The sequence below is a fragment of the Nyctereutes procyonoides genome, unplaced genomic scaffold (genome assembly GCF_905146905.1).
Source record: "Nyctereutes procyonoides isolate TBG_1078 unplaced genomic scaffold, NYPRO_anot_genome, whole genome shotgun sequence".
Taxonomy (NCBI): domain Eukaryota; kingdom Metazoa; phylum Chordata; class Mammalia; order Carnivora; family Canidae; genus Nyctereutes; species Nyctereutes procyonoides.
Window position 1 is genome coordinate 12,647,032 of NW_026575134.1, and position 24,397 is coordinate 12,671,428.

The 24,397-nt window shown below is 37.4% G+C and overlaps 1 protein-coding gene across 2 annotated transcripts; it reads right to left on the bottom strand.

The window, feature by feature from the left end:
• Nucleotides 1-4,445: 4,445 nt before the first annotated feature.
• On the bottom strand, nt 4,446-24,104 carry CBLL1 (Cbl proto-oncogene like 1). Of its 2 annotated transcripts, none has more exons than XM_055300842.1 (6): nt 24,015-24,104; nt 18,368-18,535; nt 14,333-14,430; nt 13,822-13,905; nt 10,451-10,524; nt 4,446-7,978 (listed from the first exon to the last, which is right to left on the bottom strand). In XM_055300842.1, the coding sequence occupies exons 1-6, from the start codon at nt 24,025-24,027 to the stop codon at nt 6,943-6,945; spliced, it is 1,473 nt and encodes a 490-aa protein (XP_055156817.1). In that variant the 5' UTR covers nt 24,028-24,104; the 3' UTR covers nt 4,446-6,942. The 2 variants fall into 2 exon arrangements, with proteins under 2 accessions (XP_055156817.1, XP_055156816.1); XM_055300841.1 differs by having other exon boundaries at nt 14,333-14,433; nt 24,015-24,102.
• Nucleotides 24,105-24,397: the final 293 nt, after the last annotated feature.

The window sequence follows — 24,397 nt, forward strand, 5'->3', positions numbered from 1 at the left end:
TTGTTAAATTTTTTGAGTTAGAGATTCTTGTAGAGAGCCTCATTGCATCCTACAGACTTTAGGGAAAACACACACACGCACACATTTTATACTTGATTTATATATGATGCACTTATATAGGCCATTCCATGAATGTCAGGTTAAGAGCTCTTTCTCTGTAAAGGTCAGGGAGGAGAAATTGAAAACATAAGCTCATTTCATTGATCACTTGGCTTGGAAGTGGAGCACAAACCTTATGTAGGATTATGGCAGGTGTCTACATCTTCCCAAATAAAGGAGCTCTTTACACCTTTCTTGCTCATCTGAGTGACTTGGAGCACTCCAACCATTGTGTCCCCACTTCAATCTATTCAACCGTAACATCTTAGAGGTTCACTTAACCTCACCCTTAAATGTTTTTTCTCTTGGGCCTCTCAGGTGGGTATGCTTTGGGTAGTGGGAGTACATGGGGCTGGGTCTCTACTCGCATGCCTCAGAGCAAATATTGGAAATTGGTACAAAAATCTGATCCCTGCTTTAGGAAAAGGCCAAGAGATCATGTTGGAAGATAAAAATAAAATTTCTGTAAGTCAAGCCAGAGCAAGACTGAAAGCAAGAGGATATCCAGTGATTCAACTGGATGAAAGAACAACTTGTGAAGAGAGATACATTACTGAAATTAAGAAAGGTTGAAGCTAGTACATGCTGAGTTTATCCTTCAAAGTTTTCTAATAATTATTTTAAGTATTTCACATACATTCTTGTCTAAACACAGTAGCTTACCACTTAGAAATGCAAATTAAATTAAATGTTCTAAATGCAAGTTTGACCATATATTGCATAAACAAGAACAGACCATAGGACTCTTTAATTCATGTTTCTGTCATTTTCATCTGGACATCAATCTACTGACCTCCTTGACCCTCAGTCTCCTCTGCCAGCACCTTTTCCACCCCAGCTAATGCCAACTCCAGTCTTCCAGCTGCTCAGGTTGAAAAATCTGTTGGGAAATTTCCTATTGAGTCTACCTTTAAGATATGTACCTTAGATCTATATATCTTGAATCAAGTCATTTAATTCTCAAAGTAGACCACCTAAGGAAGATACTGTTTGTCCTCATTTTTTAGAAAAGCAAAATAAACCAAGGCTCAAAGAGGTAAGTAAGAAACTAGTCTGCTACCTAGTTGCAGGGAGGAGAGTCAGAATTCAGCCTAGGGCAGCCCGGGTGGCTCAGCGGTTGAGCACCTGCCTTCAGCCCAGGGCATGATCCTGGAGACCTGGGATCGAGTCCCGCATCGGGCTCCCTGCATGGAGCCTGCTTCTCTCTCTGCCTCTCTTTCTCTCTGTATGTCTCTTATGAATAAATAAAATCTTAAAAAAAAAAAAAAAAAGAATTCAGCCTAGACAGCCAAACTCCAGAGCCAGGCTCTTAATCATTAGGAAATATTACCTCACAAAAGAAATTAACACCTGTCTAAAAACTGATCTAGCAAAGGCAGGACTAAAGTCCGCAACAATAGAGGTACATTGTACAGATTTGTTCCAAAGTCGCTAATTTAACATTGTACAATGAAAATGTACCCAGAAGAGCTATTAGGAAACGTAATATAAATGTCCAGAGTCTAATAAACTTAGTATTTCTCTCTCATTATGGCTGTGTATATTTTCGTGATACATTTTTTAAGATAATTTTTTTTCCTAGCTACTATCCTTTGAAAAAGAATATGAGATTTTTTGAGGAAAATTTAGGAATGACTACCAAGAATAATCTCTAGATGAGTTAGAATGTAAGCTCCGAAAGGGCAGTGACCATATCTAACTTAGTTCACCATTATATACCCATTGTCTCACATATAGTGATTAATTTATGTACATATATTTATTAAATTTTTTACACATATGAATTATTTTATATATTTATCCTTCCACAAGTACCACCATCATCTCTTGTGTAAATTACTAAAACCTTCTGACTGGTCTCTCTTTACCTTCCTCAACTTTCCCAAACACACAGCCAGAAAAGTCCTTCTAAAAAGGACCAGATCATTCCATTCCTTTGCTCAGAATCCCACAGTGGCTTCCAAAGTCAGAGCAAGGTCAAAGTTTACGATGGCCCAGAAAGCTTGTGATCTCCCCATTCCCTCTGTTATTAGCTCTCTGACCTCCTCTTCTTGCTCATCTCTCATTCCAATCCAGTCTCCTTGCTGTTCTCCGTATCTGCCAGGTGACCTTTATACACTATTTCTGCTTAGAACAGTTCTGCCCTATGGTATCTATGTGGCTCTCACCTATTTCAAAGATTTTCATTTTTTGTTTTTAAGTAATCTCTACACCCAACGTGGACCTTGAATATACAACCCCAAGATCAAGAGTTGCATGCTCTGCCAACTGGGCCAGCCAGGCACCTCATTGTGAATATTTTTAAAAATTTTTTAAGTAACCTCACCTACTGCAAATCATTCTCAAATGTCATCTCTGATGAATTCTACCCAAACCACACTACTTAAAGAGGCAAAGCTCCCACTCTATTATCTTAATTTTTCTTTTATCCCATAGAATTTTATCACACTAACATGTTAGGTAATTTAATGAAATTTGTTGATCTCTAAAGACTTGTGTACCCCAAGTGCTTGGAATACTGTTGAGTACATACCTGAATGAATGAGTGAATGATTCATAGCCCACATGGTTAAGTGCTCAGTCTATGTTTACTGAATATTGGCCATGAAATACTACATTTACCATGGATTCAGATGCTCACCCAGAGCATGGAACCTATTTAGCTGTTGGCTCTGCAACTAAAATGATTATGGATAATATGCACCAAAATTGTAACAGCTCTTATCTCTGGGAGGGCAATGTTCACTGACTGCAATGGGATCTATACCTTTTTTTTGCAGCATTAATGTGTTACATTTTTCCCAAGAGATTTATTACTTATGTGAATGAAGTACCAATTTTAAAACAAAAAGTTAGAGGTTTGAAAGGAACACTTAGGAAGAAAACTAAAAAGAGAACTTTTCAATCTGAAGGCAGGCAAAAGGAGAGCAATTTTATAGGTAGATGAACAGGAAATGGGCCTAATGGAATATGAAAACTGGTGTCTACAACTACTTAGAATAGAAATGGAATATCCTGAGTCATAGAATAGATTAACATTTCAAAATACTAGATTTTTAACAAGATATAGTCCTGCCCATGTGTGAGAGCTAAACCTATGGCCTATTCAATTCTGGGATTGTGGAGTGCCTAAAAATTCATAATTCTTAACGATAGGGAGATGGGAAAATTAAACTTTAACACTAAAATACTGCTTGAAGAATTGTCTTTTTAAAAAAATTGTCTTAACACTTTTCCCCTCAACAACAGAAAATTAAAGGGGCATGAATCAAAACAAAAATTGTTTGAAAATGCAAATGTTTTTATTAATATCAAGTATTTTCACTGGCTTACCTCTCTGTCCCCATTAGGCGAAGTATATCCAATATTGCTTTATTAGATTGTGCATATATTGTCATAAGTAAATTCTACTTAGTTTCTAGACCAAAATTTAACAGATTACAGTTACAAACCAGTGAAGAAAAATAAATCCACTTTGGTCAAAATATAGTATGTTTGTCAAACCTCAATTAACATCAATATTTGATGGCTAATCTAATAATTAGAAAAGTATATTTTTATTCTAGGTACTTGTGATTTCTTCCATGTACAGCTGACCCTTGAACAACAGGGGTCTGAATTGCACAGGTCCACACTTACTTATACACGGATTTTTTTCTATATGGTACTGTACTGTATTTTCTCCTTGTAACTTTCTAACAACTTTTTTCTAGCTTCATTGTAAGAATACAGCATATAATACATATAATATACTAAATATGTATTAACCAACCGTGTATGTTATCAGGCTATTACCAAAGTTTTAGGGGAATCAAAAGTCGTATGTGGATTTGACTGTGCAGGGAGATCGGCACCCCTAATTCCCACGTTGTTCAGGTCAACTGTACTTATAATACAGGACTTTTTCAAAATTTTCAGGAGATTGGAGCATAGTACTCTTCCAGAAAGAGGTAGGACACTCTTCCAGTATGTTAGAACAAAGTCTACAGCAGCTCTGTATATCTCATTTAGTAAAGTTACTTAGAGTTTAAAAATTACGTTCAAATGATCTTTTCCACTTGTATTTCACTGGTATTTCATATTTACACAATAATTTTGAGCAAATGGTTTTTACAGGGCAAAATGGATATAGTTTCTCATGGTTTTTCAACTGATAGCTCCCCCAAATACTATACTATAATGTGAACAAGCATGCCACTGAAGAAATTTGAACATTCGACTTGCTGGTTTTCATCTCAAGAAAAGTGAATCTAATTTTACTGTAAAAGTTGTATCAATACATAAACACAAAAAAATTTCATTCTCCCAAATATGTCATCATTAGGTAAAAATTCATCTAGGCAAAATAGTATTTATGCTTCCATTTTATTGTTTTTAAGAATTAAACTGCCACCTCAGTAGTCTTAAGAGCAATATAATGAAACATACATACATTTAATTTAGACTTATGTCCATCATAGCTTCAAAGGCTTCCCTGAAATAAGGCTGGGATTCACATCTTTTTCCTTAAGGAAAGAAACACTAACAGTAATTTTGTTATCCTTCTACCCACCCACCCTCATTCAAACAATAACTGGATGAATTCAAGTCTAACACCATTTAAAAATTTTGTCTGCTACAACACATTCATCTGATCTGCCTCCCTGGATAACACATATTTTTTAAGCCTAACTGAAAAGAAATCATTTTTTTTTTAACTCTACGAGAATTCTCTTTAACATGTGGAAGTTTATCATGATACTAATTATTTTGTCCAATACATAGGCTAAGTGGCTTCATACCACTTTCAACTCTAGTGACTTTCAGTAAAAACAGGAGAGCTCCTCATAAATAGATGAAAAGCTCTAAAGTGAATTTGGCTATTTTCTTATTACAAGAAATGAAGAATGGTATTGGATTTTCAACAGTAACATTTTAACAGCTCCTAAACAGGGGCATGAAAAGGAATCAAGTTCGCACCAGTCCAAGTACCTACAGTAAAATGACAGAAACACTCACCACCACCATCTCACACTAGTTCATACTTCACTCCCACGCTTCTAATAACAAGAATTTCTCACTAGATATATTGCATTACACTGGACTCTCAAATTGCTAGATGTGAAAAATCACTCAATTAACTTAAAAAAAAGTGTATTAGTTATTTTCAGCTGGTCAAGGTTGAAATGATAATCGATATCATCTCTAACATCAGCTCTAAGTTCATAGATGCCTCTGCATCTGATGATCCAAGGGGAGACACTGTTTTGCCTTTATCTGACAGAATTAAATGGTAAATTAGCCATCAGTTCACCCTTTGTCAAAAAGAAATGTTCTAGATTTATGCACTACAAACTAGTTAATAAATGATATCTGCATACTACACTTTTCATGTTTATATTATGCACCATTTTAGGGGGAGGAAATACTTCACAGGGGTTTATTCAAAGGATATATAGTAATATCCTAAGACTGTTGATTTATACATATGAGTTCCGTATAAAACGTAAGTGGTCATGGTAGCTGGACTGTAACAAGCCCCTATAATGCAAAAGCTGACTCAAAAGGCACCTTATAAAGCTCTGAAATTCACAATTTAGTAATTACTTTTCTCCAATACAAAATCATCTGGAAGTCTGCACTGTTGACTCCATTTTAAAACGTTCCAAATTTTATACTGCTTAACCAATAAAAGGAATAGGAGATAATAGTTTTAAAATTTCAAGTTAGAGAAAAAAAACAAAACAAAACCTTATCACACAGTAATGAAACCTGAGCAACGCAAGTTTGTGATTACAAGAACATCCTTCATTAACACAGTATTCCTCGATGGCATTCAAATTGTACTTTAAAACCCAATAGACAAGAATCCACTTCAAAGCACAGGATCAAACTCTACCAGGATATGAGGAATTATACAAAGCCTATTCAGCCCTAAATATTTAGTTTAAGACAATGAGCAGAGTAGAACACACTTCATCTAAATAACACAATTTAAACAGTTCTATAAAATAATGTTACTTAAGATTAGTAAATGTGGTGCATCATGTGATTCCAACCATTCAGTAAAAAGCATTAATGAGTAACAGTATCCCCCAACAGCTTGGAGCCTGTAGAGTCAATTACTTTGGCCATATCTTTCCAAATAATTACTAATGCCTTTTAATATTACGAACATAAATATGGAATTCCAATGTATTTTGGTGCTCCTGAGGCTGCCTAAAAATGAAAAGGCATCCAAGTGAAGTGCATTATATACTTAATATACCTCAAAATTTCAGTGCCTAAAATGTGAAATAATTCTTTACCATTTAACAGTCTGCCTTACAGTAAATTCTAGTAGATTTTTACTTTTAGGATTTTATTGTAACTTTGGGAAATTAGTGGTAAAACATATGGTTTTAAAAAACAGTATGTGGCTGCACTTAAATTCACATAAAAATAGCATTTTTACAACCATTTTGAAATTTAATCCTTTTACACAGGTTAACAAAATGTATCACAAGAAAAACTAAACATTGGATTTAACAAAAGCAATATTTTTGAAAGTGGACAATGAAAAATTCTCAAATTTTTTTTACAAATGGTCACCTCTGGGTCAATTTACCACGTTAGGGGAACAAAGTTGTTAAAATATAGCTGTGCTCAACTGAGCCACTTATCTGCGCTACAGTATAGTACTTGAAATCAATCCTAAGGTCAAGATTTAAAACCATATTAAGAGACAAGACCCTAAATGTTTTACGGTCACCTCACTAAGAGGTGTTTTTCCTTCCCCAAAACAGTCAAAAGCTTAATTAAAAGATTGACTATACATAAGTTTTTTTTTTTCCTCATCATATCTTCAGTTCAAAGCACTATTAATCATTGGTAATACGGTCTATATCTTGTCTGATCTGGATGATGTGGTCCAGGAAGTGGGGTTTGAGAAGGCGGACCCTGCATTCGTGGAGGAGGAGGTGGCCCTCTCGGTGCAGGCCAGATACCAGGACTCATTCCCCCTGGTTGTGTAAATGGAGGGCTCAGAGTTCCTTGATCTTCAGTGAACTGGGGTAAAGAGTTGGGATTATAATGGTGAGGAGGGGGTGCAGTTACAGGTGGACCACCATGTTGAGGTGGGGGAGGTCCTGGAGGAGGATGATTCATATAAGGTGGCATCTGGGCAATAATATGTCCAGGGGGAGGGGTTATTGGTGGTGGAGCAGAGGTCATTGGTGGAGGTGGAGCTTGGCTATAAACCAAGTGAGGAGTACCTGCAGCCTGGGGAGGATGTGGCATTGGATGGCTTATTGGTGGTGGAGGAGGTGGGGGTGGTGCATAATGTTGCTGTGGAGGCATAATATGATGAGGGTGCGATACCACTGGTTGACCCTGATATTCAGGATGGTGGTGAGCAGGTGCTGGGGCAGGAGGTGGTGGTTCTCTAGCACCTGAATTTGAGTCATCCTGAATAGGGACAGTTATTAAATTGCTGTGTTTTCTTGTTGAAATACGAAAGGTTTCCTGACTGACCGAACGAGGTGGAGGAGGAGCCATGGACAATTCTGCAGGAGGAGCACGAATATCCTCATGTGGCTGATTATAGTGCTCATGTGGCACATGTTGCAAAGGAGGTGGTGGCATCATGATGTGCTGCTTTGGCGGGATATGGCTCATGTGGTGCTTATCTGGCGGCATCAGAAAACGATCGGGGATTTCAGTTGGTGGTGGAGCAATAGGAGGATGAACGTTTTCAAGTGAAGCACGGGTAACAGGTTTTCCAGCTCTCATATGGCGGTGGTTGATATGAGCCTGTAAGTCTCGCTGAGACAAGTATGTTCTCTTGCACCCTTGAACAATGCTACACATGAAGAGAGAACCTCGTGTACACTGCTCGATTCGCTGCACAGGATCACTACAGCTAAATTAGAAGGGGAAAAAACTGATTTACTAAAAGCAGACTACAAAGACAATGCACATAATTTCATACACAGGCCTGTTTTTAAAAACCAGTTGTGGAAAATATTGCAGAAGTTCACAATTAAAAGTTATAGTTACAGAAAGTGAACCCTTAACTTCTCTCCCATTCTGCGGTCTGTTCCCTATTAAGCATCAGCATTTCTACCAACCTCAGAACTCTGAAGTGAAGAAAAAATGAGAAGTGCTCATCAAACAGATTAGGTTTTAAAAAGAGACCCATCCTTCCTAAGGCCTAGAATGATCTTGTCTCAAAGAACTCTACGCTTTACATCCATTTGCAAAAATATCCAGAAAGGTTAAACCAAAGATCTGTCATAGTCCTAGAATTCAAACCTGTACGATATTTATTGAGCAATCAGTATGTGCTGAGCAAACAATACTAAATAAAAGATACCACAAGGACTAACAGAAATTAGTAAGATCATCCCAATCATCAGGGTTCCTAACATTAAACAATGTGAACAATTTAAATTCAAACTGACTATCAAGAGTCCCTTAAGGAAGAGTTACCAATTTCACTACTAAAAAATACTAAACACTCCCTTCTAAACTGTAGGCACTAAATTTAACTCAGTATTTTCTTAAAGACTCAGGGTCAAAATTACAACTCTTTTTCATTCACTGTATTTAATCCACACTTGCCTTTGTAGTCTGTTGGAAATAGTGGAAAGAGGACTGAGCTAGGTATCAGAAGAAATGGGGTCAAGCATTGGCTCTGTAATCTTGGAGAAGTCACTTAATCTCTTTGCTTATTTCTTCATCTGCAATATGGGGTTAAAACATGCATTCTACCTAACTCACAGTGTTTTTCTATTTTGCCCTACCTTAAAGAATATCCTTAGGATAAAGGAAACAATGAAAGTGACAGAACTGAATCACTAGTTAAGCACTACATATGCAGAGACACAAGCTATGATCACTGAATATGTGTGTCAGGTCATTTGAAATTATATTAAATGGCTCTATATTTTTTATTTTGAGTTGTGTCCATATTTCCATCCTTGCTGTAAGACTGGCACTCCTTGATCCTAGCAGGCTTCCCTTTAGTGGTCATTTGGCACAGTTCCCATTTCTTGTTCCTAATTTGCTGCAAACTCAGAAATATCTCTACAGTAACAGGATATAAGGTACTTTGTTTTGGGTGATGCTTAAAAGCAACAGTGTATGATATTTATGTAACTTGGGTTGCCATTTCTTCATTTCCTGATCTGAGTCTGTTAAGCCAGATAGGCTTATGTTCTCAAATAGCTAAGGGCCAACTAGTGAGGTACTTACTGAGGAGTTACACTTAATATCTTGAAACCTAAATTCCTTTTTAAATATTAATATTAGAATACTTATTGAATCATCTCTTCTCTCTCGGTGATGCCAATCTTCCTACACCAAAAAAAGAAATCATCCTAGAACTATCTGTAATTCTGTTATCAACCAATACTACTGATCTTGGGATAGCTTCTGACCCAGGTTATAAAATCTCAGCAGCTTACAATTGTCCCAAGGAAGTTTGTCTCAAAGCTTTCTTAAGCCTTCTATCAGGGATTCTAAACTGATATAAAAATTCCTTATTCTGGATCTCTCAAGATCATCCCAAATCAGATCAGTAGCAACCAATACCTCTAGATCTTCTTCATAACTTGTCTGAGCTGATGCCACGATCATGTTCTAAGACATAATGCTCCAGACATAAATAAGATTTCGAGGTAATAAATAATAACTTATACTTAACACAGTACTTATCACATGTAAGGTACTATATATATACTAGTTTAGCTCTAACAACAACACAGGGAGGTAGATATTATTAGCTCCACTTTACAGATGAAGAAAGAACCAGGGACATAGCTAATAAATGTCAGAAAAGGGATTTGAAGCCAAGAATTCTAATTCCAAAGTCCCTGTTCTCAATCACTGCCTGATACTATCTCTCATGTATCCCATCAGAAAACAAAACTGTGGGATCCCTGGGTGGCGCAGCGGTTTGGCGCCTGCCTTTGGCCCAGGGCGTGATCCTGGAGACCCGGGATCGAATCCCACGTCGGGCTCCCGGTGTATGGAGCCTGCTTCTCCCTCTGCCTGTGTCTCTGCCTCTCTCTCTCTCACTGTGTGCCTATCATAAATAAATAAAACAAAAAAATTAAAAAAAAAAAAGAAAACAAAACTGTTCTCATTTATAATAGTAATTTTGTGATGACAAATGTTGTTTGTTTTGGCCAATCTGAATGGACAGATAATAGCTATATAGCCCTATCCTAAGGAGAAGGCTATGGCCAACTCTGGGCTCACAAAGAAAGATCAGCCATGTCTGCATATTTGATATCCTGCTGCTGACTTATATCATACCCGGGCCTTTAACCTAGATTACAATTCATCTCATCACAAACTTTATTATTTAAAAATGTAATGATAATCTTACCCTGGACACATCTTATCTCCTTTTTTTTCATGTAAAATAGCACAGTCATAGCAAAAAACATGCTTGCATGGAATCTGTGAACAGAGACATATTAGTTAAGCATACAAGAATGTAAAATATTTCCATAAAAAATAACCATAAGCACAATAACCTAGACATAGAAGACACTTGAGAACTATTCATCATAATAAACATTAAGTACTAGTTACAGAAAAGCAACAGTTAACCTTTTTCAGTAACAAAACACTTTGAGAATATAATGAAACCTTTGGCTCTTTCCTTAATAAATGTATACATGTGCATCTGCTTACACTTTCTGGAAATATAAATGTTACGAGTTTCATCCTGTGGATCCTAGGATGTAAAGCACGTGAAGAAGCCCAGATTATCCAAAGCAATCTACAGATTCGATGTAATTTTTCACAGAACTAGAACAAAAAATCCTAAAGTTTGTATGGAACCACAAAAGGCCCCAAACAGCCAAAGCAATCTTGAGAAAGAACAAAGTTGGAGGTATCACAAGCCCAGGTTTCAAACTATACTACAAAGCTGTAGTGATCAAAACTATGGTACTGGCAAAAACAGACAAGATGAATGAAACAGAGTTGGGACCCCAGAAGTAAACCCATGCTCATATGATCAATGAATCTATGACAAAGGAAACAAAAATATACAATGGGGAAAACCCAATCTCTTTAATAAATGGTATTGGGACACTGGACAGCTACATAGAAAAAGAATGAAACTGGACCACTTTTTAATACCATACACAAAAATAAACTCAAAATGGATTAAAGACCTACATGTATGACCTGAAACAATAAAAGTCCTAAAAGAAAATATAGGCAGCAATCTCTTGGACAGCAATCTTAGCAATATTTTCCTAGGTATCTCCTTAAGCAAAGAAAACAAAAGCAAAGTAAGTAACTGGGACTATAACAAACTGAAAAGCTTTTGCACAGCAAAGAAATCAACAAGACAAAAAGACAACCTACTGAATGAGAGAAGAAATATGCAAATGATCTATTCAATTAGGGGTTAATACCTAAAACACATAAAGAACTTATACAACTCAACACCAAAACAAACAACAAACAAACAAACAAACAAACAAACAAAAACACCATCCAATAATCTGATTAAAAATGGAGAGAGGGGGCAGCCTGGGTGGCTCAGCAGTTTAGCACTGCCTTCAGCCCAGGTCATGATCCTTGAGTCCTGGGATCGGGTCCCGCGTCGGGCTCCCTGCATGGAGCCTGCTTCTCCCTCTGCCTGTGTCTCTCTGCCTCTCTCTCTCTCATGAATAAATAAATAAAATCTTAAAAAAAAAAATGGACAGAGGACCTGAATAAACAATTTTCCAAAAATGACATACAGATGGCCAGTAGGCACCAATCATCAGAGAAATGCAAATCAAAACCACAATGAGGTATCACCTTACATCTGTCTGAATGGCTAGTATCAAAAGACAAGAAATAACATGTTGGTGAGGATGTGGAGAAAAACAAACTCCCATGCACTGCTGGCAGGAATGTAAATTGGTGGAGCCACTATGGAAAACGGTATGGAAGTTCCTCGAAAAATCTAAAACTTGAAGTACCATACACTCCAGTAATTCCACTTCTGGGAATTTACCTGAGGAAAACAAAAACACTAATTCGAAAAGGTATATGCACCCTTATGTTTATTGCAACATTATTTATAATAGCCAAGATATGGAAGTAATCCAAGTGTCCGTCCGATGATAGATAAGTGGATAAAGAAGATGTGGTACATACACATAATGGAATATTAAAAACTTATAACAAATAATACAAAAAATAATAATACAATGAAAACAATAATACACATAATAAAAATAAAAATTAAAAAAATACTTAATAATTAAATCTTGCCATTTGTGACAATGTGGATGAACCCAGAGGGTATTACACTGAGTAAAGTCAACCATTGAAAGACAAGGACGCCTGCGTGGTTCCATCAGTTAAATATTCCGTCGGTTAAATAATAAATAAAAATATTAAATAAATAAAAATATTGATTTCAGCTCTGGTTACAATTTCAGGGTCATGTTATCGAGCCCCAAGTTGGACTCTACACTCAGCAGGGAGTTTGCTTGAGATTCTCTCCCTCTCCCACTCTCCCTACTTATGAGTTCTCTCTCTAAAATAAATAAATAAATCTTTAAAAAGACAACAGAGAAAGACAAATACCGTATGATTTCACTTACATGTGGAATGTAAAAAACAAAACAAACACAAGAAGAGAAACAGTCATAAATACAAAAAACACACTAGTAGTTGTGTGCGGGGGATAGGCAAAAATAGATGAAGGTGATTAAGAGGTACAAACTTCCAATTATAAAACAAACAAGTCACAGGGATGAAAAGTACAGCATAGTCAATATTGAAATACACAATATTGAAACAGAGACAATAATATTGTAATAACTGTGTGTGATAAAAGATGGTTACCACACTTACCATGGTGAGCACAGTGTAATGTATGTAATTATCAAACCACTGTGTTTACACCTGAATGTCAACTATACTTCAATTAAAAATTTTTTTAAAAATTTAATTTAAAAAAATAACTTCAAAAAAAATCTCCCAAAGAATACCAAAACCATGTTTTATCTTATCCTGCCCCTCTTGAAACTATTCCAAAGTAAAAAAATAACAAATATCTCCTACACTTAATGTAAGTAGCATTCTTCTCTGGTAGTTAATAAACTTTTAAAAATCTAAAAATAAATCAGAAAGACACAGTAAAATGATGTTAGACCATTTTAAAATTCACAATCCATTGCTGTTGTTTAGTTATGTTACACAGCAAAGACTGCATAATCTACATTCTCTACCGGCAGATATGTTACTGAATTCAATTTTTTTTCAAACACAAATGTGAAACCATCTTTTTTTGAGGGAGCATGTATCAAAATTACTGTAAAATTACAGCTGGGGTTGTAATTGTTTTAAGGATCAGAATTCAATTCTCAGAAATTATAATTATTAGTTTTACATTTAAAATTATAGCCTTCAGAAACGAGTAACTGATCTTATTCTTTAAACAAGAAAAAAATTTTTCCTTAATAAACTATAATAAATGTATACTAACAAGTACCAAACAGTCCAAAGAAATAAGTTTTCAGAAGTTAGTTTCCTTAGTATTTTTCAAGTAATTCAAGAATCTGTCATAATTATCCATAATAAATGATGTTATCCCAAAATTGCCCTTAGCTATTTCATACTCACTAAAATGTCATGAACTTAGTCATTAAACAGTGATAAACCTATCTACTTAAATTTCAAAATCCCAACTCTATGCAAATGCTTACAAATGCAAATGTGATTTGATATAGTAATACTTACCATTCGCCCATAGATTTTAATAGGCAATCCACATTTGTCACAGAAATGAACTGGCGTATCATCCTTTTCACCTAAGATGTTTATCTGTTGAAATGACAGAATTAAAATTTCCTTTTTAAGCATTTCTAAAAGTTGTATTTATAAATTAGGCAATCAATTGGTTAGTATTTATAAAAGTTGTTAAAACAATTAGAAATAAAGGTTTCTTGGCATAATTCCCATATATTCCACATCATTAGCGGTGTTTTGTTTTTTTTTTTTTTTGTCCTCTTAGTCAAAGACTAAGTGACCTTAGCTTATGGTCACTGTTTTTACTTGACTTTACAGAAAATTACTTCAAATTATTTTTTAAATTAGTGGATATATGGCATTAATAAACAAATGATTTGAGTGTTCTAAAAAGTTTTAATAGCTGTAATAAAAGTTCATACCATTCTTTAAGTATTCTGATTATAATAAAATATTTAAGATATTTTATTGTTCTAATAAAATGTTTTATTTTTAGTTATACCTGGAAGTCCCAAAAAAGGTGTCCAGGAAATCTTCGCTGATTTCCAAACAGTTCTCCCCCTTTACAGTCATACCGTTCTTCTTCATTATAATCAAATCCTTCTGAAAAAAGAAAGTGTTAAGGATTAACTTTTAAAATCCTAAATTTCATTTTGGAAGTACATGTACTCACCACAGACCTGTACAATGAGAGACCCATCTGATGCCTTTCAAAGCTCTTCTAAGGACAAGATAATCAAGATTAGTTAAATTGAGTTTAAAATGTCAGCTAGAAATAATCTTGGTGACCATCCAGTCCAACTCTCTTATTTTCTAATTGAGAATATTGTAGTATGGAGACCCACAATAACTCAACACATGGATTAGTGGTAGGGCCAGGAACATACCTCAGAACTCTTCACTCCCATTCAAGTGCTCTTATTAACTCATCAGACTATCTCTAGTATAAAACTTTACTATTTACCATCAGCACATTTGTTGCACCACCTTCTAAGATACTGATCACCATTTACTCTAATCTACCTACCAAAGTGGTGTCATGCTGCAAGAGGCTGATTTTATTGCCAAAAGCATATAATGGAAACAAAGAATTCTGCAGGTTTTCTTCTTAGACTTAGTAAATTAGGTATCCTCTTCTTCAGTCTTACAACTGAGCCTGTTTTTAGAAATAACATATTCATACTTCATCCTTTCAATTAAAACCTCTCCCTGGTTTATCATCCAAAAGGCAGAAGGCATATCATACCTATTCACAAGTATCCTCCTCTACACTACATATACCAATAATGTTACAAAGATCAAATGGGTTCAGTTTCTCTGACCCTGATCGTCATCCTCTCATTTCATACAAAAGAACAGAAAACCAATGGACACTCTGATGGTAATTCTAGGTATAATCCAATTACCTAAAGTAAAGTTGAGAAGACACATTATCCCTCCAAAATGCCAAGCTTCTCGTGTCTCTTTTGGCCCTAGAACTGGTAAACAGAGTAGCCCAAGCTCACAAGTTTTAACTTTACTCAAATATGGTTAAATTACAGCACCTGTGTATGGGTGGACACATGGACATACGCACAAATACAATGTAAGAATCTTTTGAAGATGATATGGACACTTCAGTGCACTGCTAATTATCTCCAATACAAAAGAGAGTTCAAAGAGTGTTCTTACAAGTTACAAACAAGTGGCTGTAGGCTCTTACCTTTTTGTACCTTACAAAAGATGCTGTCATCTAAAACTCAAAATAAGAAAAATCAATTTTATTTATCTAAAATACAGAAAATTATTGTGCAAAACAGAAAAGGAAATGAGGAGCATGTAATCATTTTTCAGAGTAGTCTGATCTGTGCTCCTATCCTTAAACTATGTGTGTGTGTGTGTGTGTGTGTGTGTGTATACACCAAACCATACACCAAACCCCGTATCAGCACCCAAAACTCCCTATTTTGATCAATGCCTAGGGAAAAAAAAACACCACTTATTTTTTATCCCAAGTAAGTTAAACTAAAATATTCAAAAATTATCTTCAGTCTCAGTTTGTGCTATTAGGAGAAAGAATGGTAAGAGTAGTTCCCCTTAGAAAGGGGTATGGGGGGCAGCCCGGGTGGCTCAGCAGTTTAGCGCCGCCTTCAACCCAGGGTCTGATCCTGGAGACCCTGGATCGAGTCCATCAGGCTCCCTGCATGGAGCCTGCTTCTCCCTCTGCCTTTGTCTCTGCCCCCCCCCATTAATAAATAAATAATCTTTAAAAACAACAAAAGAAGGGTATGGGGCTTGAGGAGTGAGAGAAGAGGGAATGAGGGGATATCTGAGAGGAAAAGGATAGAAGGGGTTTCTTTTTTAGCTTTTTTTGCCTCGTTTGGATTATTCCAACAAGAATTTATGTGCAGATTACTGTGCAGTTTTTAGAAATTATTAAAAGAAACAAAAAGACCAAAGAAAGGAGACCCTAGGTTATGGATAGTGAGGGGCAGCCCTAAATTGCTACCAATCCAATTTGTAACATTTGACTCCAAATGTACCTGTTTAGATGGGGAGAGATACGCTACAATAAAAGGAATCATAATATGAGGTATAATTAAAACATTTGGTTCCAAAAAGAAATACAGACAGATTGCTGGAATAGAACAGGAAATCCAGAAATAGACATAAATACTTTTAGACCTTTAATGTAGGATAATGATCAGATTCCTATTCTCAGCAGAGAAAAGACAGATCATTCAATAGTTGAGACAAACAGCTGTTTTAGAGGGAAAAATAGAGGCGCCAAACTCCACTTTATTTTTCTAATAACCAAATATATGTCCATAAATGTCCCAGTGCCAGCTAACTTTTTCTGTAAAAAGCTAGGTAAGTAAATATTTTAGGCTGCGTTGGTCTCTTGGAATTACTCAACCATGCCATTATAGTGTGAAAGCAACCATAAACATTACTTAAATGAATGGGCATGGCTATATTCCAATAAGACTTTATAAAGACTGAGCTGGATTTGGTCCACAGGCCATAGTTTGCTGACCCTGTGCTAAAGGGCAAGACAGACAAATTACTTTGGGCTCATGAAATAGGGGAAAGGCCTTTCTAAGAATTTTATAAGACCCAGAAGTCGGGATGCCTGGGTGGCTCAGCAGTTGAGTGTCTGCCTTTGGCTCAGGACGTGATCCTGGGGTCCCGGGAACAAGTCCCACGTCGGGCTCCCTGCATGGAGCCTGCTTCTCCTTCTGCCTGTGTGTCTGACTCTCCCTGGGTGTCTCTTATGAATAAATAAATAAAATCTTAAAAATAAAATAAAACGGAGAAGTCCTAACAGAAATGACTGGATTGGTACCTGACAACACAGAATCTTCAAACTTTTCTACAATAAAAATTATATATAAAAAATGCAAAAGACAAATGGTGAATCTATACAATATATGACAAAGAGTCAATTTAATAATATGTAAGGAACTAATAAAAGTCAAGAGAAAGAAAAAAGTAAAAAATGGTTAGAGGATATGAACAGGTAGATCCTAGGCAGAAGAAATGCCCAATACTATGAAAAGATATACACACAACCCCACTCATAATTGAAGAAATGTATATCAAAACAAAAATTTTAGGAGGCTAGTAGTCACGATATTGGTGTATGGGAATATAAACTGATATACTTTTTATAGAGCCATTTGACAATATCCATTAAATTCTAAAATGCACCATATCCATCAACTTATAAAATACCCAAATTCATGCAGTTCTACCTCAAGTATACATGCTAAGCTATACATACAATATTTACTGCAACACTGTTTTTAACAGCAAAGAAGTTATAAAAACTATTAAATTACGGCATATCCATAAAAAAGAAATATCCAAACCTATTTTCTTAAATGAGTACATCTGTATATACTGATACGTGGAAAAATTTCAAATGCATCTTACATGAAAAAAGGGCAGTTATACATTAAAAAGTTACTATACTATAAAAAAAGTTGTAACAGAAATCATTTTGGTGGAGTATTGTCAAAGTAGAGGAACAAATTTTACTTTTCATATTATGCTTTCTGCTGTATTATTTAGGTTTTTTTATTTTCAAACAACAGGCAGTGTTGGGGATCCCTGGGTGGCGCAGCGGTTTAGCGCCTGCCTTTGGCCCAGGGCGTGATCCTGGAGACCCGGGATCGAATCCCACGTCGGGCTCCCGGTGCATGGAGCCTGCTTCTCCCTCGGCCTGTGTCTCTGCCTCTCTCTCTCTCTCTCTCTCTCTCTCTCTCTCTCTCTCTGTGTGTGTGTGACTATCATAAATAAATAAAAAAATTAAAAAAAAAAAAAAAAAAAAACAACAGGCAGTGTTACTTTCAATAACAAAAGAAAAAACCAAAAATACTATACCGGAAAGTACATGCCAAAATGAGAGTCAAACAGAAAGACTGAAAAAAAGTGAAGACAGTAAGATAAAAAAAAAGGTCATTATTAGTAAATTAATAAATAAGACCACATGGATTATTTGGTGGAATTAGATACAAAAGAAAGACTTTTGGACTTGTCAGTTTAAACAAATTACCTTCATCACCAGGTGGAGCCTTTGCAGGCATCCTGTTTATAGTCCTTGGAGTTCGAGGCGCAGTTTTGGTTTTGTTCCCTTGTTTGGAGATGAGCTTTATAGGAATTCGTCTTCGAACATCAAGACCACCCAATGATCCAGAACTATTAGTGCCTTGTAACTCATTGTCTATGGCAGAAGAAAAAAGTTGTCATTTTAGTTTTCCTCTTTTGAAGATTATTCTGCCACAGGTATTAAAGTAACATACCCAACATTATCAAGGGCTAAATATGTAGGTTCTGATTTTAAATATTATGCTATATAAGTTTAAACACTAATTTTCTCTACATTAGATAAAACCTTAAAGCAATGCTTTTTGAGACAAAGAACCCTTTTTAAGTTGACAAAAGTTATAGAACCTCTCCCTAAAAGTAGACAATAAAAATTTATGTGATTCCAGAAGAGTTTGCAGAAAACATAAGACCCTTCATAAGCCACTTCTGTCTTTAACTATGAGATAAGAACTTCTGTCTTTAACTATAAGAGATTTTTTTAGATTAAAAAAAAAAAAAGTAAAGGAAGTAGAAGGAGGAAAAGAAAGAAAATCATCCCTATCTCCACCAAGCACACAAAACACTTGTTACAGTTTATGAAATGAATCTACATTAGGACAATCAATAAAACAAAACACAAAACTAACACTGACAATGGCAAAATTAAATAAATAATACATTTGAAAATGAAGTTAGTTTTAAGGAAGGTGACTATTTCCTTAAATGTAAAATAGTTTTTCTAAAAAGTATTCAAGGATAGCAAAACTTATCACACCATTTAATAGCAGAAACATGCAATCATGTATTTGTGCATAACCTTTCTAGATATATAATGTGAGTGTGCTATTGTAAGCAGCACAGCATCATAACGGAAAATTAGAGTTTAAGGGTATGCAAAATTTCTGCAATTAAACTAAATGTAAACAAGAGACACTTTCTAAGTCTCTGCTTGTTACTAGCTATGAAATAAATGAACTCATTTCTCATGAGTAATAGGAGCATTATTTCATAGAACTGACTCCATCGAAGGTTAATAGTCTCCCTTGTTTCAAGTCTATGACAAAATATTACAATACAGTAAATATTCACCTTTACTACTAAAGACACAAAGGGAAATGCCCTAAAGTAGGAAATGCAAATAAAATAATTTTTTTAAAATAGTAATGTTTTAAATGTGATAAATTATTGAACTTGCCATGCAGGAGATAGTACAATCAAGATTGACAGGCACACTGTCCACATTACATTCAGTAAAGCCAAATTAGGAAGTAGTAACCTAGTACTAATGACCTCCAAGGGTACTAGGATTTTAGACACATGTTAAATTCACATCAATTTGCACTCTTTCTGAACAATACTTATTTTAAGTTTTATTTATCTAAGTAATCTCTATATCCTACACGTGGCTTGAACTCATGACCTCAAGATCAAGAGTCACATACTCTTCTGACCCAGCCAACCAGATGCCCCTCTTTCTGGACAATATTTAGAACAAAATTCAAAATAGGTCATTAATAATTAATTCCAATCTCTTTCAGTCTGCTTTCTGCTATTACTTTTACAAAAGCTAATCCTCAAAGAAAAAATTCATGGAAAAGGAATTACATGGCTAGCTAAAATCTCCAGTTAGGATAAACTCAACTTGGTCAACCTTCAAACTTCACTACATGTATTAACAAGTTGAATAATGTTATTTCATCTGCTTCCATTCCAGTTATTTATGTAAAAGTATCTACAAGCCAAAAGACATGAATCATTTTTTTTTCTTTCTCAAAAGGTATTCCTGATTTTCCAATAAAGTAGAAAAGCAAGTTAATGTAGACAGATATTTAACAGTTCAATGTTGTCCTTCAGATACTAGAAAGACTCAACGGTTTTATCTAGTGGAATGACCAAATCCCAACCCTTCATTACTGCAAATCCTTTTCCCACCACCCTGAACACCTGTCACAATTGCTTGCTTAGTCCACCACAACTTCTAGGGAGTCTACTGCCCCTTAACACCTTGCCACCTACTCACAAATTGCAAGCCCACAAACAAAGTACAGCATTTAACAGTGACATCATTCTGGGCTTGCCTTTTTTTTTTTTTAATTAAAAATCAGAAAATACAGCAATTTCTTCTTGAACATGCCAAAAATATAAATCCCGTAACCACAGAAGTCCTTGGATTTTACACAGAAAATGAGAACTAAAGATATAACTGACCATTTATTTTTACTTTTTACTTTTCAAAGATTTTCTTAAGTGATCTCTACATCCAATGTGGGGCTTGAACTTACAACCCCAAGACTGAGTCAAACGCTCTACCAACAAAGCCAGCCAGGCACCTCTGTAATTGGTCATTTAAGGTGAATCCACTTTAAAAGGGAGTAACACTCTTACATGATAGTATTTTTTAAAATATGTGTTTAGAATTTTATCCTGAATTAAAGGAACCCAAGAAATATCTTACAAAATTTAGATTTCTGTTATAACTAAGTGCTGATTCTTAGAACAACCAAAGAATGAATCAAGTATTAATTGGAGTTTCTTGGAGTAGTTTTTCCTGGCAAAATGCTATTAGAAGATAGAATTCATTATATGTTTGACTTTTCAGCATGATCATAAAATCAGTCATTTTTGCGTAATATTCAAGGATTTCATCAATTTCCCCAAGGGCCTCTCTTAAACCCTCCACATTAAAATATTTCCGTTAAGATGCCTACCTGATCATAATGTCTTCAATCAACTGGCACTTCCTCACTTGCCAATGATTTTTTTTTTTTAATTTTATTTATTTACTCATGACAGAGAAAGAGGCAGAGGCAGAAGCACAGGCAAACTCCCTGGTAGGGAGCCCAATGCAGGACTCGATCCCAGGACTCCAGGATCACGCCCTGAGCCAAAGGCAGATGCTCAACCGCTGAGCCACCCAGACATCCCAGTTGCCCGTTTTAGTTGTGCTTCAGTTATCAAATTCATGTTTATGAATTCCATGAAAACCTGAATCTTTTGCAAGTTTTATAATCAGTCAATATACAGCATGTGATACCATTTCCTGATGTGATACGATTTCCTGATAGAAAGCAAGGACAATGGCTTACAACAAAATTAAAAGAATTGAAAAAGGAACGCCTGGCTGGCTCAGTCAGTAGACCATGTGACTCTTGATCTAGGGGTTGTAAGTTCCAGCTCCATGTTGGGTGCAGAGCTTACTTTAAAAATAAAATCTTTTAAAAACAGAAAAGGAGCAGCAGGGATATTTGAGTAGGAACTAATTTTTTAAGTGGTCAGATCATTTGTGAATATTTTCATGCCAGGATGACTCTTACTTTCTAGTCAACATTTTAACTTGGAGAACTAGGATAATACTCAGAAACACACCCAGCCACACTACAACTTCCTAACATAATATCCTCTAAACTGCGGAAGGCGCTTCACTCTCAATTCTAGTAAGGGGCTGTAATGAGAAGTGTTTTGCTGAAGTTGCATGTTTACTACTCTAACACCAAGGTCCCAGATCTCAATTCTACAAAATTTCCAAAACTAGAGTTCCTTACAGCCCGGTTCTTGGCCCTCTTCTTCTCTGTATTCTTGTTCTTTGAGTGATCTCATCCATCCTCATTCCTTAAAACAACAGCTACCTGCTCATAAGTCTCAAATACGTATTTTTCAACCCAGATCTTTCCTCTGATCTCCACTTGACATCTCCCCTTGTATATCCTCGTACACAGCTCATCCTTTGCAGCCCAAAATCTCATTCTCAAGTTCCCAAGTCTCCCTTTACCACTTAAAAAAAAGACGTCTGTTTTCCTCCCAAGTTTTCCCCAACTTAGTAACAGGCACTGCCTAGCTGCTCAAACCAGAAAGGTAAGTCATCTCTCTTTTCTCTCACAAAGCTCCTACTTGAATTCCACCACAACATTCGATATGCCCACTCCCCTTTTCTCTAAACCGAACCAACTTCATTACCGAGCCTCTCTTAGTGTTCTACTGCAATCACCATCTAAACTATTTTCTATCAGTCTTGTCTCTCACACCATTCTCCACAAACAAGTTATTGTGTTTTTAAAAGAAATTATGTTCCTCCTGTACTCCTGCTCAATGGCTTCAGGGATCCCCACGGGGCTCAGCAGTTTGGCACCTGCCTTCAGCCCAGGGCGTGATCCTGGAGTCCCGGGATCGAGTCCCACATCGGGCTCCCTGCATGGAGCCTGCTTCTCCCTCAGCCTGTGCCTCTGCCTCTCTGTCTCTCATGAATAAATAAATAAAATCTTAAAAAAAAAAAAAAAAGAATCAAATCTTTACCACGGCCTTCAAAGTCCTGTACCATCTGACTCCCACCGTCCCTTCCAATCTCTTAGGGCTCGTTGCTTCTTGCTAAGCTGTAGCTGACTGACCTCTACGTTTTCCTTCCTCAGAGTCTTCATATTTGCTAGACACGCTTTACTCCTGATTAATTCCATGCAGGGATTCTTCTCATCTATCAGATCTCAGCTTAGAAATCCAGAAAGACCCTCCCTGACCACTCTCTCTGAAGCCTCCTCCTATTAGTCTTTACCACAGACGCTGTTAATTTTTTTTTTCCAAGCGCTCATCATGATCTGTACTGTTTAGGTCTAAAAAAAAAAAAAAAAAAAAAAAAAACTTCTCTATCGTGTCTTTCCCAACAGAATGTAATCTCCATGAGGCCAGGAACGCAGTTGGCCTGGTTTCCAAGTCCATCATTCCCTCTCTAGGCACACTGGGTGGGGTCTGGCATAGGTTTTGCTGACTAGCACTCACTAAATTTTATAGACAGATATAATTTTACGCCTATATGTACAAAATTAAGTAGGCATTTGATGACTGAGAACACCTTACCCAATACTTAATACAAGGAGTATCCTTTTATCCTACTTAGGATATGGCTGATGGAACCACACGGAACAGTAGCCCCAGGTTCACTCACTCACTATCCAAAATCCACGAAGAAGAAAAAAAAAGCCAAACAACACGCAACGAAGAGCGGAGTCCTTCTTACTTGGAGAAAGAGATGCGGGTATCTTGAATTTAAGCTCTCCTTTGTAAACGCCCCCGAAAGAGGAGTAAGGACCACAGCCGACGCGCGGAGCAGGCTTTGGGCTCAGACGGAAAAGCCGCCCCGAGCAGGATTCCGAAAACTCTCACCTGGCTCCCCCCTCCGCCTCGGGTCCACGAAGGACCCGCAGCGCCCCCCGCAGCGCCCGCCCGCAGCCCCCTCCCGCGCCCGGACCCTGAGCCTGGAGTCTGCCCGCCGGCACCCGAAACGCAGAGCGGGGCACCAAGGTTTTTTTTTTTTTAAAAAAAAAAAAAAAGGAGGCAGCGCGCCCCGGTCCCCACGAGGCCGCGCCGCCCACCGTGCGGGCGGGGAGCTCCGCAGCACCAGAGCGGCGGCTGCTGCCGGCACCGAGGCTGTAGGTACCACACCGGAGGGTAGGCCGGGAAACGGCAGGCCCTTGCCGGGCACCGGGAGGGGTCTGTGGGATTTCTCTCTCACCGCCACCCCCCAGCGCTGCAGGGCGAGCGCACCCCCGCTCCGCCCGCCGGGCGGCCAGTCCCAGGCCGGCCGAGGGGGCATGGACCCGGGACCCCCGCTGCCTCCGCCTCCTTACCAGTGTGATCCATGATTCGGCTCGCGGGGCACAGTGGGAGCGGAAGTCAACCGCGCCGGAGTCGCAGGGCGCGCGTGCGCGCTCCCTTCCGGAGCCCGCGAGGCGGAAGTGCGACCGAGCTGCCTCGGCTTGGGCCTCCCCAGGTTCCCCTCTCTGTCGGGTGGGTGCACTACCCAACTCCGGTGAGGGCGTCTGGCATAGTTCGAGGGAGACAAAGGGGGTACGCCAAGAGCTTCCAGGTCGAAGGCGCTAAGACTTGACTACAGAAATGAGACCCGCGGGCACGGGGGAACGGGGAGAGCACCAGCAGCCGGTGGAACGAGCTCGCGGCAGGTAAGGCGGCCGCTCGCCCCCGCGGAGCGTTGCCTTCTGGGACTTGTAGT